The sequence below is a fragment of the Hakea prostrata genome, chromosome 5 (genome assembly GCF_041222555.1).
Source record: "Hakea prostrata isolate BN-2017 chromosome 5, UWA_Hpros_2, whole genome shotgun sequence".
NCBI classification, from domain to species: domain Eukaryota; kingdom Viridiplantae; phylum Streptophyta; class Magnoliopsida; order Proteales; family Proteaceae; genus Hakea; species Hakea prostrata.
Genome location: NC_142604.1, coordinates 4,201,050 through 4,213,891, shown reverse-complemented (window position 1 = coordinate 4,213,891; position 12,842 = coordinate 4,201,050). Strand labels below are relative to the sequence as shown.

General features: G+C 37.1%; 1 protein-coding gene across 1 annotated transcript; it reads left to right on the top strand.

Moving 5' to 3' along the window:
- Window positions 1-1,436: 1,436 nt before the first annotated feature.
- HOS15 (WD-40 repeat family protein) lies at window positions 1,437-12,586 on the top strand. The gene is made up of 14 exons (XM_089155434.1): window positions 1,437-1,714; window positions 4,890-5,035; window positions 5,129-5,534; window positions 6,880-6,968; window positions 7,108-7,154; window positions 7,887-8,037; window positions 8,292-8,355; window positions 8,700-8,858; window positions 8,981-9,102; window positions 10,169-10,243; window positions 10,343-10,396; window positions 10,478-10,551; window positions 11,227-11,301; window positions 11,637-12,586. The coding sequence occupies exons 1-14, from the start codon at window positions 1,654-1,656 to the stop codon at window positions 11,854-11,856; spliced, it is 1,743 nt and encodes a 580-aa protein (XP_089011560.1). The 5' UTR covers window positions 1,437-1,653; the 3' UTR covers window positions 11,857-12,586.
- The last annotated feature ends 256 nt before the right edge of the window (window positions 12,587-12,842 follow it).

Sequence of the window (12,842 nt, the reverse complement as noted above, 5' to 3'; positions counted from 1 at the left end):
AGGTCATGAATTCAACTTTTACTAAGGCATATTAATATTTCCATCCCCCAACTTAATAAAACCCCTTTGTACCCAACAAAAATAAAATTGATGATTCAAATTACCAAAAGCGCATTACATTTAACACTTAAGATAGATATAAATTTATTGATAATTGATGACTACTTGACTCATCATTGTGATTTAAAAGTCGATGCAGTAAAGGGGGAATCAAATAAAAAGTTCAGTCTGAAATATCATATGAAAGGCAAAGATTTTCAAGAATGTGATTGGTTCTAATTTTGCTTAGGGTTTTTGGAAAGAATAGTGCAATTGCATTTGAAACTCCCTAGAGTCGACATACTATGGAAAAGGAGTTGGGTTTTGTTATACCAAATAATGGCTTAGACCCCGAATCGAAATGAACCATTTGGCTTGGTACATATAGTTTTGACTCGGTTCAAAGAATTAGCTAGCAACATATTGGCATACGCTTTATGGGAAGTGATTCATTGTTGTGACTACCCTCATGATGTTGTCATGTGAAAATATTAATATGATGGCATGGATGTTCAATAGATATCTGAAATGTTACTTTTTGGTAAAGGTAGTGAGATAATGAGAGATATCATGTTTATAGCTACAAGCGTGTCATAGCATTAAATTCAACATTTAATGCTATGCTTGTAGTACTTAATGTTTTTTTTAGGGGTGCTAACCCATCCAAATTTTATTGAGAGCTTTCTTTACGATTTATCTGGAGTTTAAGAGGGAACACGTCATATTTAAGGTCCACCTATGTCAATGTTATTGACAAATTTGGGGGAAGCCGGGAAGATGTATCAAGTCTTAGACTTCTCTAGCAATACTTGAGCCTTGGCTTCTCCAACAAGATTGGTGTCACAACCCATCAAAGTCCTCCATTTTTAATGAATAGATTCGATGGTCAAGGTCTGTCATTTTCTTAAAGAACTTGGGATTTGTCTATTAGGGCAAAAATCAAAGGAAATGGAAGGTAAGCTAAGATTATTTTTATATTAATTCTCCTGCAATTGCCCAATAGACCTTTTAACTCTTGTGGGCATTAACTCCTCTCCACGAGGATATGTGTTATCTAAAATCTGACTTGATCATTTGGTGTGGCTTTCCATGCAAAGAGGCGGGCCACTGTAACTATTCTTCTTGTTCGTAGGTAAACTTATTTGAGTAACAGGAGCTGCAAATTTTGGAACTTACATGTTTCATAACGAATGAGTACAAAGCCGAAGCAGAGGAAAACAATAGGATTACCCTAAAAAGAGATGGATTGAGGTTTAAGGAAGAAATCAAGCTGAAGATAGAATTAGGGTATTTTAGTCATTTTACCGTGTTAGGGGCCATTTTAATTACATAAAAAAAAAATATTCCAAATTTTCAATCATTATTAATTGTAAGATTACAATCGTGGGGTCTCACGAGTTTCGTTTACAAATCTGGGTTGCATGTGTAAACCTCTCAGATGAAACGAAACAGCAAACCCGTTTTCCGGTATTTCTTCCTGTGAATGTCACTTTGTGGTTCTGTGATTTATTTCTTCTCGTCTCTGGGCTACTTCGCTCTCATGATTTTTCTCTTCTCCCCGGTACGTTTTTATAGTCGATCAGAGCTTCCCTTGTCGCCAGCATTTTAGCGACGATGGTCTCAATCACTTCCGTCGAATTAAATTATCTCGTCTTTCGTTACCTTCACGAATCAGGTCGGTTTTTAGTTCTTTATTTTTTGCATGTTTGCTTATGTACGTATTACTAAGAAAAATTGTTATTTTTTTTCTTTTTTATTAAGGAACTCTCCACCCAAAAGGTGTTTTAGGGTTTGCCTGTCAGTCATATCTGGTTTATCACTGCACATATAACTTAGCTAGGGTTTGCCAGAGGTTAATGATTAGGTTATGGTGTATCTTCGTGGTTGGGTTATAACAACCTTAAAAGCAGTGGCTTTGGATGGATTTCTATCTTCGTCTTCCCGTCCCACCCGGGCGTTTCCCGCGTTCGACAATGCAATATATTTGCAATTGTCAAACGTTGGTGATTGAAAGTTGCTATCTTGTGATGGGAAGTCGAAGGAGGAGCTGCAAAAGCCAATTAAGTTCCAGCAGTGGACGACGGAGGAGATGTTAATACATTTAGTAAGTTTGGAACTTACTTTAATTTTTGAACGCAGTGACCCCTATTTATGCATAACATGATTTAGGTAAATGTGTTATATACATACATATGTACATTTTGATTTTGTTTACTTTAAGATATTATGTCCATAAATAAGCAAAATCCCCATTCTTTTTGGGTAGAACGCATGCACCCCAATTTGAATCAAACAAAAATAGTTGAGAAATCAATCTTCAAAAGGTACAATTTTTAACTTTTTAATACTAGGGTTTCTCTTAGATATATAAATTTCGTAAATTTTAATATGGTATCACATTTAAAAAAACCAAAAGTGTGGTTTTGATGTGTAAAAAATAATATTTTCATTTAAATGATTAGGATTTGTTTGTCACTCGTTTCTGGTTTATCACTGCAATGACTTAGTTAGGATTTACTAGATTAATTGAGGCTTAGATTCTGGTGTATCTTTGTGCGGTTGGGTTGTAACAACCTTAAAATCAGTTGCTTCGGATGGATTTCTATTTTCGTCTTCCCCTTCCCCCTGGGTGTTTCCTGTATTTGAGAATTCAATATATTGGCAATTGTCAAATGTTGGCGATTGGAAGTTGCTACTGTTGTCATGGGGAGTCGAAGGGGAAGCTACAAAAGCCAGTTAAGTTCCAACAACGGAGGACGGAGGAGAAAGTATGGTAGGATAGCTCAATTTATCGAGTAAGTATAGAACTTACTATATATTCTGGACGCAGTGGTCCTTATTTATGCATAACATGACTTAGGTAAATGTGTTATATACATACATATGTATATTTTAATTTCGTTTACTTCAGATATTATATATTCATAAATAAGCAAACCCCCTTTTTTTGTTGGAAAGCATGCACCCCAATTGGAATCAAATAAAACTAGTTCAGAAGTCAAATTTCAAAAGGTACAACAATTTTTGACTTTTTAATGTTAGGATTTTTCTCAGATATATAAATTTCGTGAATCTTAATATAGCATTGCACTTTTAGAACCAAAAGTGCAGTTTTGATGTGTAGAAAAACAATATTTTCATTTAAAACGATTTTGGCCACATTCATGCACATCAATCTGAGTTTAATTGGAACACAACTCCTTTAATACGAATCAGATGAGCAATTTTGGTTGGTTGGCTAGCTGGTATTCCCTTGAAGCACAGTGGCAAGACTGAATGGTAGCCGAGTTGCCGGTCGGCTACCTAGATGATAATGAGCGGAAGGTTGCGTCTGTGTCCATAGCTGTCAAGGCGACCAATGGCGGGGGTGTGGGGGCAGCACTCCCGGAGCAAAAATAGGTTCTATGTCACTTTGGGCCTTGGAGTTCCTTTGTAGATTGGGCATCAGTTAAGCGGTTGAAAAACCGCTTTGCCTCCTAGGCACCTAGGTGGACTCTTTGACAACTATGGTTGCGTCTTTAATTACATAGGCCATTTTAGGGGTTGGTGACTTATCCATTCAATGACTTTGGTAGGAAGTACATTTAGCGACTTCCGTTCTTTAAAAAACTGTAGCAGCTAGTGGCATTCGACTTTTTCTATTAAAAATCAAAGGCAAAAGGGGTCAAAAGCCTCTCTAGACAATGAGAATGAGATGTAAGCGGACAAAGTCAAGCAGGAACAGGTGACAAAGGAAAGGGTCAATAAAAGCTTCTTATGCGGCATTTGGCACTTGTCCAGGCCTACCATTACATGATGACATTTGGCATAATAAGTGCCCATCCTAGTTTCCAAGCAGTGTCCAGGAACAGTATACACTACCAAATTTGGGTCAACAAGTGCCATCTTGAAGGTTTTTCTTTTTGGGTGAAGAAATTTGTGCACCGTGTTTAAAAGGTCAAAAGAAGACTGAAGCAAAATTCAGATAAAAAATACTACTTTGGGGCACTAAGACCACTTCATCGAGGTGGCTGGAAAAGAACCTTTGGTTTCAACCATATCTTGGTTTTTGGCTGGTCAAATCGGGGTCAATGTTGAGTTCTTGAACCTCGCAGTGAGGCATTGGTGTAGTAATCACTCGAATTTGCTCTTACATTGTTTTGGAATCAACAGATTAGGAGATTGACATTATGAATTCAGTTCTGCAATTTCAATTTCTTAACCTGATTATGTTTCTGTCTTCCTGAGTGTCATGTGGAAGAAACATGTAAATTCTTCTTGTTCATAATTAAGTCTATATTTCCTTACATATCTACTTATCTAGAACCCCTTTTCCAAAACTGCTTCTATTTTATGATAGTTCTTATTGAAATGTCATTATTGGCCTTTATAAATCTGTTTACCTTTATTCCTTAAAACTTCTTTCCCTTTTCAAGAGTCTTGACTGGTGCTGTATAATTACAAAAATTGATGAGGTTGGACCTATGGTTAGTGTTTCTGGAATCTGAGTTTCCAATGTTCCCTGAATTTGAAAACTCTACTCAAGAAAACTAATTAGATACTGAAAGTAGAAGAGGCTTAACTCGAACAACATTGTATACCCTAATAGTGATAGGATTGTGCTTATTTAATCCATGGTGTGATCATTTTTGGTCCATTGTGAAATGATCATATCCTTGTTCTGTTTTTTCTTTGTGTTTCATTTCCTCAATTCTTAGAATGAACTGTGTGGTATGGTCTGAACATAGGCCCTGAGTTGCTTGCTGTCTCATATTTATTATGTATACTTGCTTGATGCTCAGATTTTCCTCTTTCTCATAATGTTTTCTCCAACATTTTTTGTGATATCTTCTATTTCTTTTCTCCCCCAGGTTTCACACATTCTGCTTTTGCTCTAGGATATGAGGCAGCTATTAACAAAAGCCCTATTGATGGCAACTTAGTTCCACCAGGTGCTCTTGTTACATTTGTGCAAAAAGGGCTTCAGTATCTTGAGCTGGAGGCAAACTTGACTACTGTAAGTGTGCTGAATCCATTTTGACATCAGGAACTATAGATATGGAATGCTTTAGAATTTTATCCTGAACATTGCTTGTTTTAAGCTTGCCAGAATGCTGGAGATGAGGATGATGATTTCTCCTTCTTACAACCTTTGGATCTTATAACAAAAGATGTCAGCGAACTACAGCAAATCATTAGAGAGAAAAAGGAAAATCTTCGAAAGGAGAAAGAGAAGGATAAGGAAAAAGAAAGGGAGAATGATCGAGAACGTGAACGAGAACAAATGCGAGAAAGGGAGAAGGATCGGCTGGAAAGAGAAAGAGAACGTGAAAGGGAAAGGGAGAAACTAGAAAAAGATAAGGAGCATGAAAGGGAGAAAGAAAAAGAAAGAGAGAAAGAAAAAGAAGCAGAAAAGGAAAAAGAAAAACAGAATGGAGATAATATTGAGAGAGAACCAGTCAGAGATCGCGAAGAGAAAATCAATGTCAAGACTGAAGATAATGGAGTCTGCGGAGGTAAATTTAAACTATTAACCTCAAATCCCGCGTTGCCAGTTGCGAGCTGACACTTGGTTTTATTGAGATACTACACTTTGAGGTTGATTTTATTCCAATGGACCAAGTGTTGTGGTTGGTGGTCATTCCCCATCGCAGGTTTCATTATAGAGATTTTTAAAGATGGATCAGTTGGGGTTAATACTGATCCAGAATTTTCTGGATTACCAAATGAAGGATTCTGGATCCCAAAATAAAGGATTGGAATATTGGATTAACAAAGTTGTCTCTAATCCATCTAGGATCAGACAATTTGAACCATGCGATACTGAGTTTTTAGACCTTGTTCTGACATTTTTGGCTCAAATTCTGACAGCTTCTTAGTCCCCATGGAGCTGCCATGCTGATAGCAAGCATTCTCCTGGTAGTTGCCATCCCCTGCTTGGAGTCCTGGAAACATTCTCATAGAAATTTTGGAATTAAAATCTGCTGTACACTAAAAACAATGTTCTTTTTGTCAAACTACTGTCTATGTAGTTTGCCAAAAATGGATAAATTATAATCAAGTTCTTAGCCTGTGAATGAGACTATTTGGGCAACTTCGTTAAATTCTGAACTATTGTTAGGTTTTTTGTTGTTACTTATGTTTCAGGAGGTTTCACTGATCAGAAAAGTTTAGTTTGGTTACAGTGTTACACTACGTATTTGGTGGTAACTAATGTATCTTCCAATTTAGCTATCCCATTACCTACATCCCTTTCAAGATTTGTTCCATCCTCATAACTTTTCGCCCATACCTCAAGAGCCTGCTCCATCCCACCCTTCTAAATCCCCTCCAAACTAACACCCTATCATCCTTGATACTATCTCATTTTAATTAACCCAACCAGGGAATTACTGTATAATATAATTTACAAATACGATCAGGTGTTGAGCTTGGCATGTCTACCTAGCTTGTTGGCCAGGTTCAGCTGGTACAGTCCTAGAATTGACACACTTAGCTATCTATTCCTTTCAATTGATACGCTTCAATAACAATTAAAAAGGAATAAGATCTAAGTAAACTAACCAAGAAAAGGAATCCCATATTAGTCCTTTAAAGTGGCATTTTACAATTACAATCCATTGGATCAACGGCCTAACATGTAAAGTCCCAAGCTCAAGGCTTACTTCCACTGAGATATGTTCAATCTTGTTTCTGTTTACTGTTCTAGTGATCTATAAATGTATTGTCATTTGATTATGCATTAATATCATTGTGTTTATAATTTAGTGCACACTCTGAAGTCTGAAGTGTTGCCAATTTCAAGTCTTAATAGCACAGCCTCTTAATCTAGATTTTCTGCGTGCATCTTCTTAATGTCAGATCCAATGGATATATGTACAAGCTTGCCATCTGTGCCTTGTGAAATTCCAGCGTCAGATGTAACTATTTTGGAAGGACATACGTCTGAGGTTTGATGCCTCTTTTTTGATTTTGCATTTCTTCCTCTACTTTCCTTCCCCACTTCCCTCCCTTTCCTTGTTCTCTTCTTACTTTCTTGTATACTTGCTATGTGTTCTCATGTAGTGTGCCTGTTTGTTCTGACTTCAGGTGTTTGTTTGCGCATGGAGTCCAGCGGGTTCACTTCTAGCTTCAGGGTGGGTACCTTTTGTCCTTTTTTTCCCCCTAAAAATGTTATTGATCAACGTAATTATTCAGATAGCAGACGTCCCTGTTATGATAGAACCTTCTATTTCCCAACACACACAATAACATGGCTACGGGTTTGTTTCCTCTCTTAATTAGATAATCCATTATTTTTATTATTTAGACTCTCTTTCAATCAAACCCATCCCCTTTTAGGATCAGTGTTTTTCATAGAAAATATCATTTATCCCTTTAGTATTTAGTTTTTTATTTTATTTTTTTATTTTATCCATGTGACTTGGTGACTCTTGAATCTTTTCCTTGTTAGTTGGGTGGGGGGATATTTTTTGCAATTTGGGGGTTGACTGCAAGGTACAATTATTATTTGTCAGTCACACTTGCATATAATCTGTGTCCTATAATCAGTATAATGATCATTTCCTTAGACTTGTTCCTTTGACTTTGACACTTCTTTTATGCTTCTTGCTTCTTATGTCTTGCCATAATTGTAGTTGGTGTTTGTTCTATACTAATTGTTGTTGGGAAAGTTTCTTGTCACCCTTAGTGAAGAGATTACCTGTCAATACATGGTCATAATCTCTTCACCACCCTCTCGTTCAGAGTCCCAAAACTAAGTGTTTAACCAGATCAGACTGCAACAGAAGTGATGGTGATGAAAAACTCACTCCTTGTTTTATCATCTAATAGATCTTACAGTTTTATGTTATCATCCAATGATATAGGTCTGGAGATTCAACAGCACGGATATGGACGATCCCAGATGGGCCTTGTTGCTCTAGTATGCAGGGTGGGCCCCCGAACGTACTGGTCTTGAAACATTTTAAGGGACGAACTAATGAGAAAAGCAAGGATGTCACTACGCTTGATTGGAATGTGAGTTTCTTAAAAATATTGGTGGTGTCAATTATGTGAGTTCCATCAAATTACAGATGGTATTGAGCATTGAATTTTTTTCTTAGTATCAGGCATTTGGATTTTTCACTTTGCCAACGTGAATCCCAAGGCTGTGTTTTGAAATGTCAAGTGTCTGGTTGCCTGTCCGTTGTTGATGTTGAGAGTTTTAGGCTTATGATCTTATTAACCAAATATTTTTATTTTTCTTGCACTTTTTGTTTGTTGCTGAACAGGGGGAGGGGACACTACTTGCCACAGGGTCATATGATGGGCAAGCAAGAATATGGAGTAGAGACGGTAGCATTATATCCTTTCCTGTTTTGTTCTTTGGATTAGTCAGATTGGAAAAATCGATTACTCTTTAGCTGGTGATTTGTTTTTCATGTGCTAGAGATGTGTGTGTTGTAGTAAGTCATGGCTGCTTGGAAGACTTACATTGTACTTTAAGTCCTGCTTTTGCACTTAAAATACGTTGTTTATAAAATGTTATATATTTAGTAATTTGTAGTTTTTATCTGGGAAATTCATGAATCTGTTAGTACATTCATATACGATTATAGAAATGACTATAGAAGTTTGTCTAGTCCCAGTTGTTGATTGGAAGATTCATTTCTTATAATTTTGTGTGGTTTTTCCTCTAGGAGAGCTTAAGAGTACGTTAAACAAACACAAAGGGCCTATCTTTTCTCTAAAGTGGAACAAGAAGGGTGATTGTCTTCTTAGTGGCAGTGTTGATAAAACAGCCATTGTGTGGGATGTGAAGACGGGGGAGTGGAAGCAACAGTTTGAGTTTCATTCAGGTATAGTAGTCGCTAAACCTGTGAGAATCTGTATTGTTTTTTTTCGGTGAAGTCATCTATTTGAGTATGGCCTTCTTTTGGGGTGCAAATTTGAGTATGAACTCAATGTATCTGATATGCAGCTCCAACGCTTGACGTTGACTGGAGAAATAATGCTTCCTTTGCGACGTGCTCAACTGACAACATGATCTATGTTTGCAAGATTGGAGAGACTCGCCCCATCAAAACTTTTTCAGGGCACCAGGTTTGTTTTTAGCAATAAAATTAAATTTTGGTCGCATCACACTCAGTACATTCATTTCACCTTCTTACTTCTTTGCTTAGCAAACATATTGTTAGATATGTAATTACCATTTCGGGTTTTTTTATTTTTATTTTTAAATGACATGCATCTCCAATGAGTTATGGTGTAATTCCATGTTCACCTATCAAGCCTATATTCCAAAATAATTGGCACTTAAACCCACTCGGTTAGCCCGAAACATAATGATAGAAACCTCCTCTCGGTAATAAGATTGAATTGCTAGAATAATAAAGTTGAACGCTGAGACCAGAAAATGGAGAGATAAACCTGGTTATAATGGTGCTAGTCACCTCCACAGTATATACTGCCTCAGCTAAGGCTGCCAAAACCACTCTCAAATTCACGGATACCCTCTCCTTGCTTCTTCCACCCCTTTTATAACCCACCAACCAGAAGTTCCTTATTTCATTCTTACACCCATATAATTAGCTTTACCCTCTCCAACCTTCTTCCACCCCTTTTATAACCCACCAACCAGAAGTTCCTTATTTCATTCTTACACCCATATAATTAGCTTCCATGTCTATTAATTCATTGGATATGCAACTCAAAGAACATCAGATTTTGCATTTGAAGGATTATCAATTACAACCTGTTGGTTGTGGGTTTTAAATTTGGAAGTCTGTTCTGAGGGTTAGGGTGTAAGGCTGTACATTTGCCCCTTCCGGACTTTGCAGTAGTGGGAGACTCATGCTCCGAGATGCAGTTCCTTGTTTTTCCATCCCCCCCAAAACTCGTGTATGTAGTTCCACTGTTTACGATTACACTGTATGTGCTGCAACAGCCAATCAATTGGCAAGAATGGTTGCAATGAGAGTCTTCTCTTTGGTATTCATCTATTGATAGAATTTATCCTCGAATGCAAATTTAAAAAAAAAGGAAATAGAAAGGTCTAAGTAACATGTATAAAGTTATTAAGCTGAAGAGGACTGTTCCTGAACTATTATCTAATTCTTTCGGTGGATGAACTACTATCTAATTGTTTTGGTTATTTGGGTCTTTTCAGGGAGAAGTTAATGCTATCAAGTGGGATCCAACTGGAACATTGTTGGCTTCTTGCTCTGATGATTCTACTGCAAAGGTTACTCTTGGTTCCTTCTCAAGCATTTGATGGATTCCGTAGGGCCTCATATTTCAATTTGTTCAGTGAAAGATATTTATGGGGTGGCTTGTGATGCAGATATGGAGTATGAAGCAGGAAAAGTGTGTGCATGATTTGAGGGAGCATGTCAAGGTTCTCATGAGAATTTCCCTTTTCCTTTTTATGATTTTGTTTTTCTGGATAATTGTTATAACATAGGTTCAAATATTGCAGGAGATATATACCCTCAGATGGAGTCCTAGTGGGCCAGGTACAAACAATCCGAATCAGCAGTTGGTGCTGGCAAGGTAAATGTGGGACAGTCGCTGGGAAAAATTATATGCAATTCTTTTCATTAATGGTTTGCAAACATTACTCCCTTTTTGTAGTTTTCAATCCATAGTTTGCAATGGATGTGCTAAATGTTGAATTGAATCATTAAGGAGGTGTCTTATTTTACTGTAGGTTAACATGCATTTGAACAAAATGTCAGAGTTGGAGTACTCCATCGTTTAGGCTCCGTTTGTTTCAACAATGGCTCAAAAGCAAAAGAAAATTTTATTGACCTATAAATCCAGGAATTATATTACTGGAATATATTACAAAATTCTGGAAAATGATTTCAATTTCAAATTCTGGATGATGTTTTCCACAAAAGGTGCTGGCATTTTAGTTATGATGGGTTTGCCACCCATGGAGTAATCCAAGTTACCAGCCCAAGCATGGCATGGTTTATTTTTTTCAGTAACCTCGTCCAAATATTTTTCTTTGTCATGTACAATACATAAAAACACAAAAAAATGCTGGGGAACTTCACGACAGGAGCCTAATTATAAAATGAGACTGGTATAGAAATAATTTTATTTGCATGTCGGTATAATGCGGATATTTCAAGAAATATCTATCAGTTCCCTTATCACATTACATTATTATTGTTTTCTTGGATGTTATGTAAAAATGTCATTCTTTTTGGTGTCATCCAGTGCATCCTTTGACTCTACAATAAAGTTATGGGAGGTGGAGCAGGGGAATCTTCTTTATAGCTTGAACGGTCACAGGTATGTTATAAGTAATGATGTTAGAAAATTATTCAATCTTCTTGCCTTATACATTAATTATATTTGGTGACCTTTTTGGTTTGGGGACTGAAACTAGAAGCTTTGATAATACTTCTGTTCGTTTGGAAAAGATTTGGTTACTTCTTTTCTCTTTGGGGATTTTTTTTTTCTTGGGTGGCTGTTCTTTTTTTCCTTTTTTTGGCCGGGGGGGGGAATCTTGGGTGTATATGTTATGCATGTCTCTGTAGGCTACCTCAAATATCCCCTGTTCAGTGTATGGCTTAGCTTCTGCTCAACGGATTAGCTAACTGTTCTTTGTCTTTTGATGTATGAAGGGAACCTGTATATTCTGTTGCATTTAGCCCAAATGGGGAGTATTTGGCTAGTGGATCTTTAGATAAGTGCATGAACATCTGGTCAACTCGAGAAGGGAAGCTTGTAAAAACATATGCTGGTAATGGTGGCATCTTTGAAGTTTGTTGGAACAAAGAAGGTGACAAAATTGCCGCCTGTTTTGCAAACAACACCGTATGCGTCATGGATTTCCGAATGTAGTGAGTTGGAATTCCTCATAGCTGGATCTGCCTGAAGCTGGTGAGCAAAATTGTGAAACACATTCGTGAGTCATGACAGCAATCTAAGCTCTGCCAGCCCGAGTATCTATAATTGCTTCACTGTCTTGTGTTTGGGTTCGCTTTTTTGTTCATGCTGTAACAGTTCAGTGCTCATGAAAGACAATTTCCTTGCACAGTAGAAATGTTAGAGTTAGACCAAGATTCTGTACAGCTTAAATATTTTCATAGTTGGATGATACATCTTAACCTGTACAGCAGTGCACCCTTTTGGTCTGCTGGAAAACCTATATTGAATTTTAATATGTTGTGCCCAACTATTAACTGGTGAATCATTCATTGACTTTGCTTGCAATTTTGTGATACCTTGATGAGATTAAGTGGGACAATCTAATTGAATAATTGCACCCATTTTCTCTTTGAAACTATGTTTCTAGTCTTGGAATTAGGTTTTGGGAGTCTCATCAACCTAGGCCTAGTTAACATAAGACAGAGTCGTCATTCAAAAGATGGGACACTGACACAAACATTGTCGATTTTATCTTCTATCTTGTGGTAGATTTAAAACATTGTCAATTTAAAGGACCAAAATTGTGGGGGTGAGTTGCGACTTTTTAACAATCGGTGAATGACCTCTCAGATAGGAAGTGATGGAGACCTTTTGGGATTCACCCTTCAAGGTTTTTGGTGATGCAGCATTGTCAATTCAAAGAACCAAAATTGTAGGGTGAGTTCGCGACTTTTTAACCTTCGGTATATGACCTCTCAGACGAGCAGTGATGGGGACCTTTTGGGATTTACTCTAGGTTCTTGGTGCAACTGTATCAAGTGTAGATTATATTTATAAATCCACTAAGGCGTTTCAGTTGTTTGTAGCTTTATAGTGAGCTCCGTTGTGTAAGATAGTTTTCTTCTTCTTCCCATTAAAATTGTCTGAATCTTCGTGGAAGAAGAAGCGGTTCAGGATTT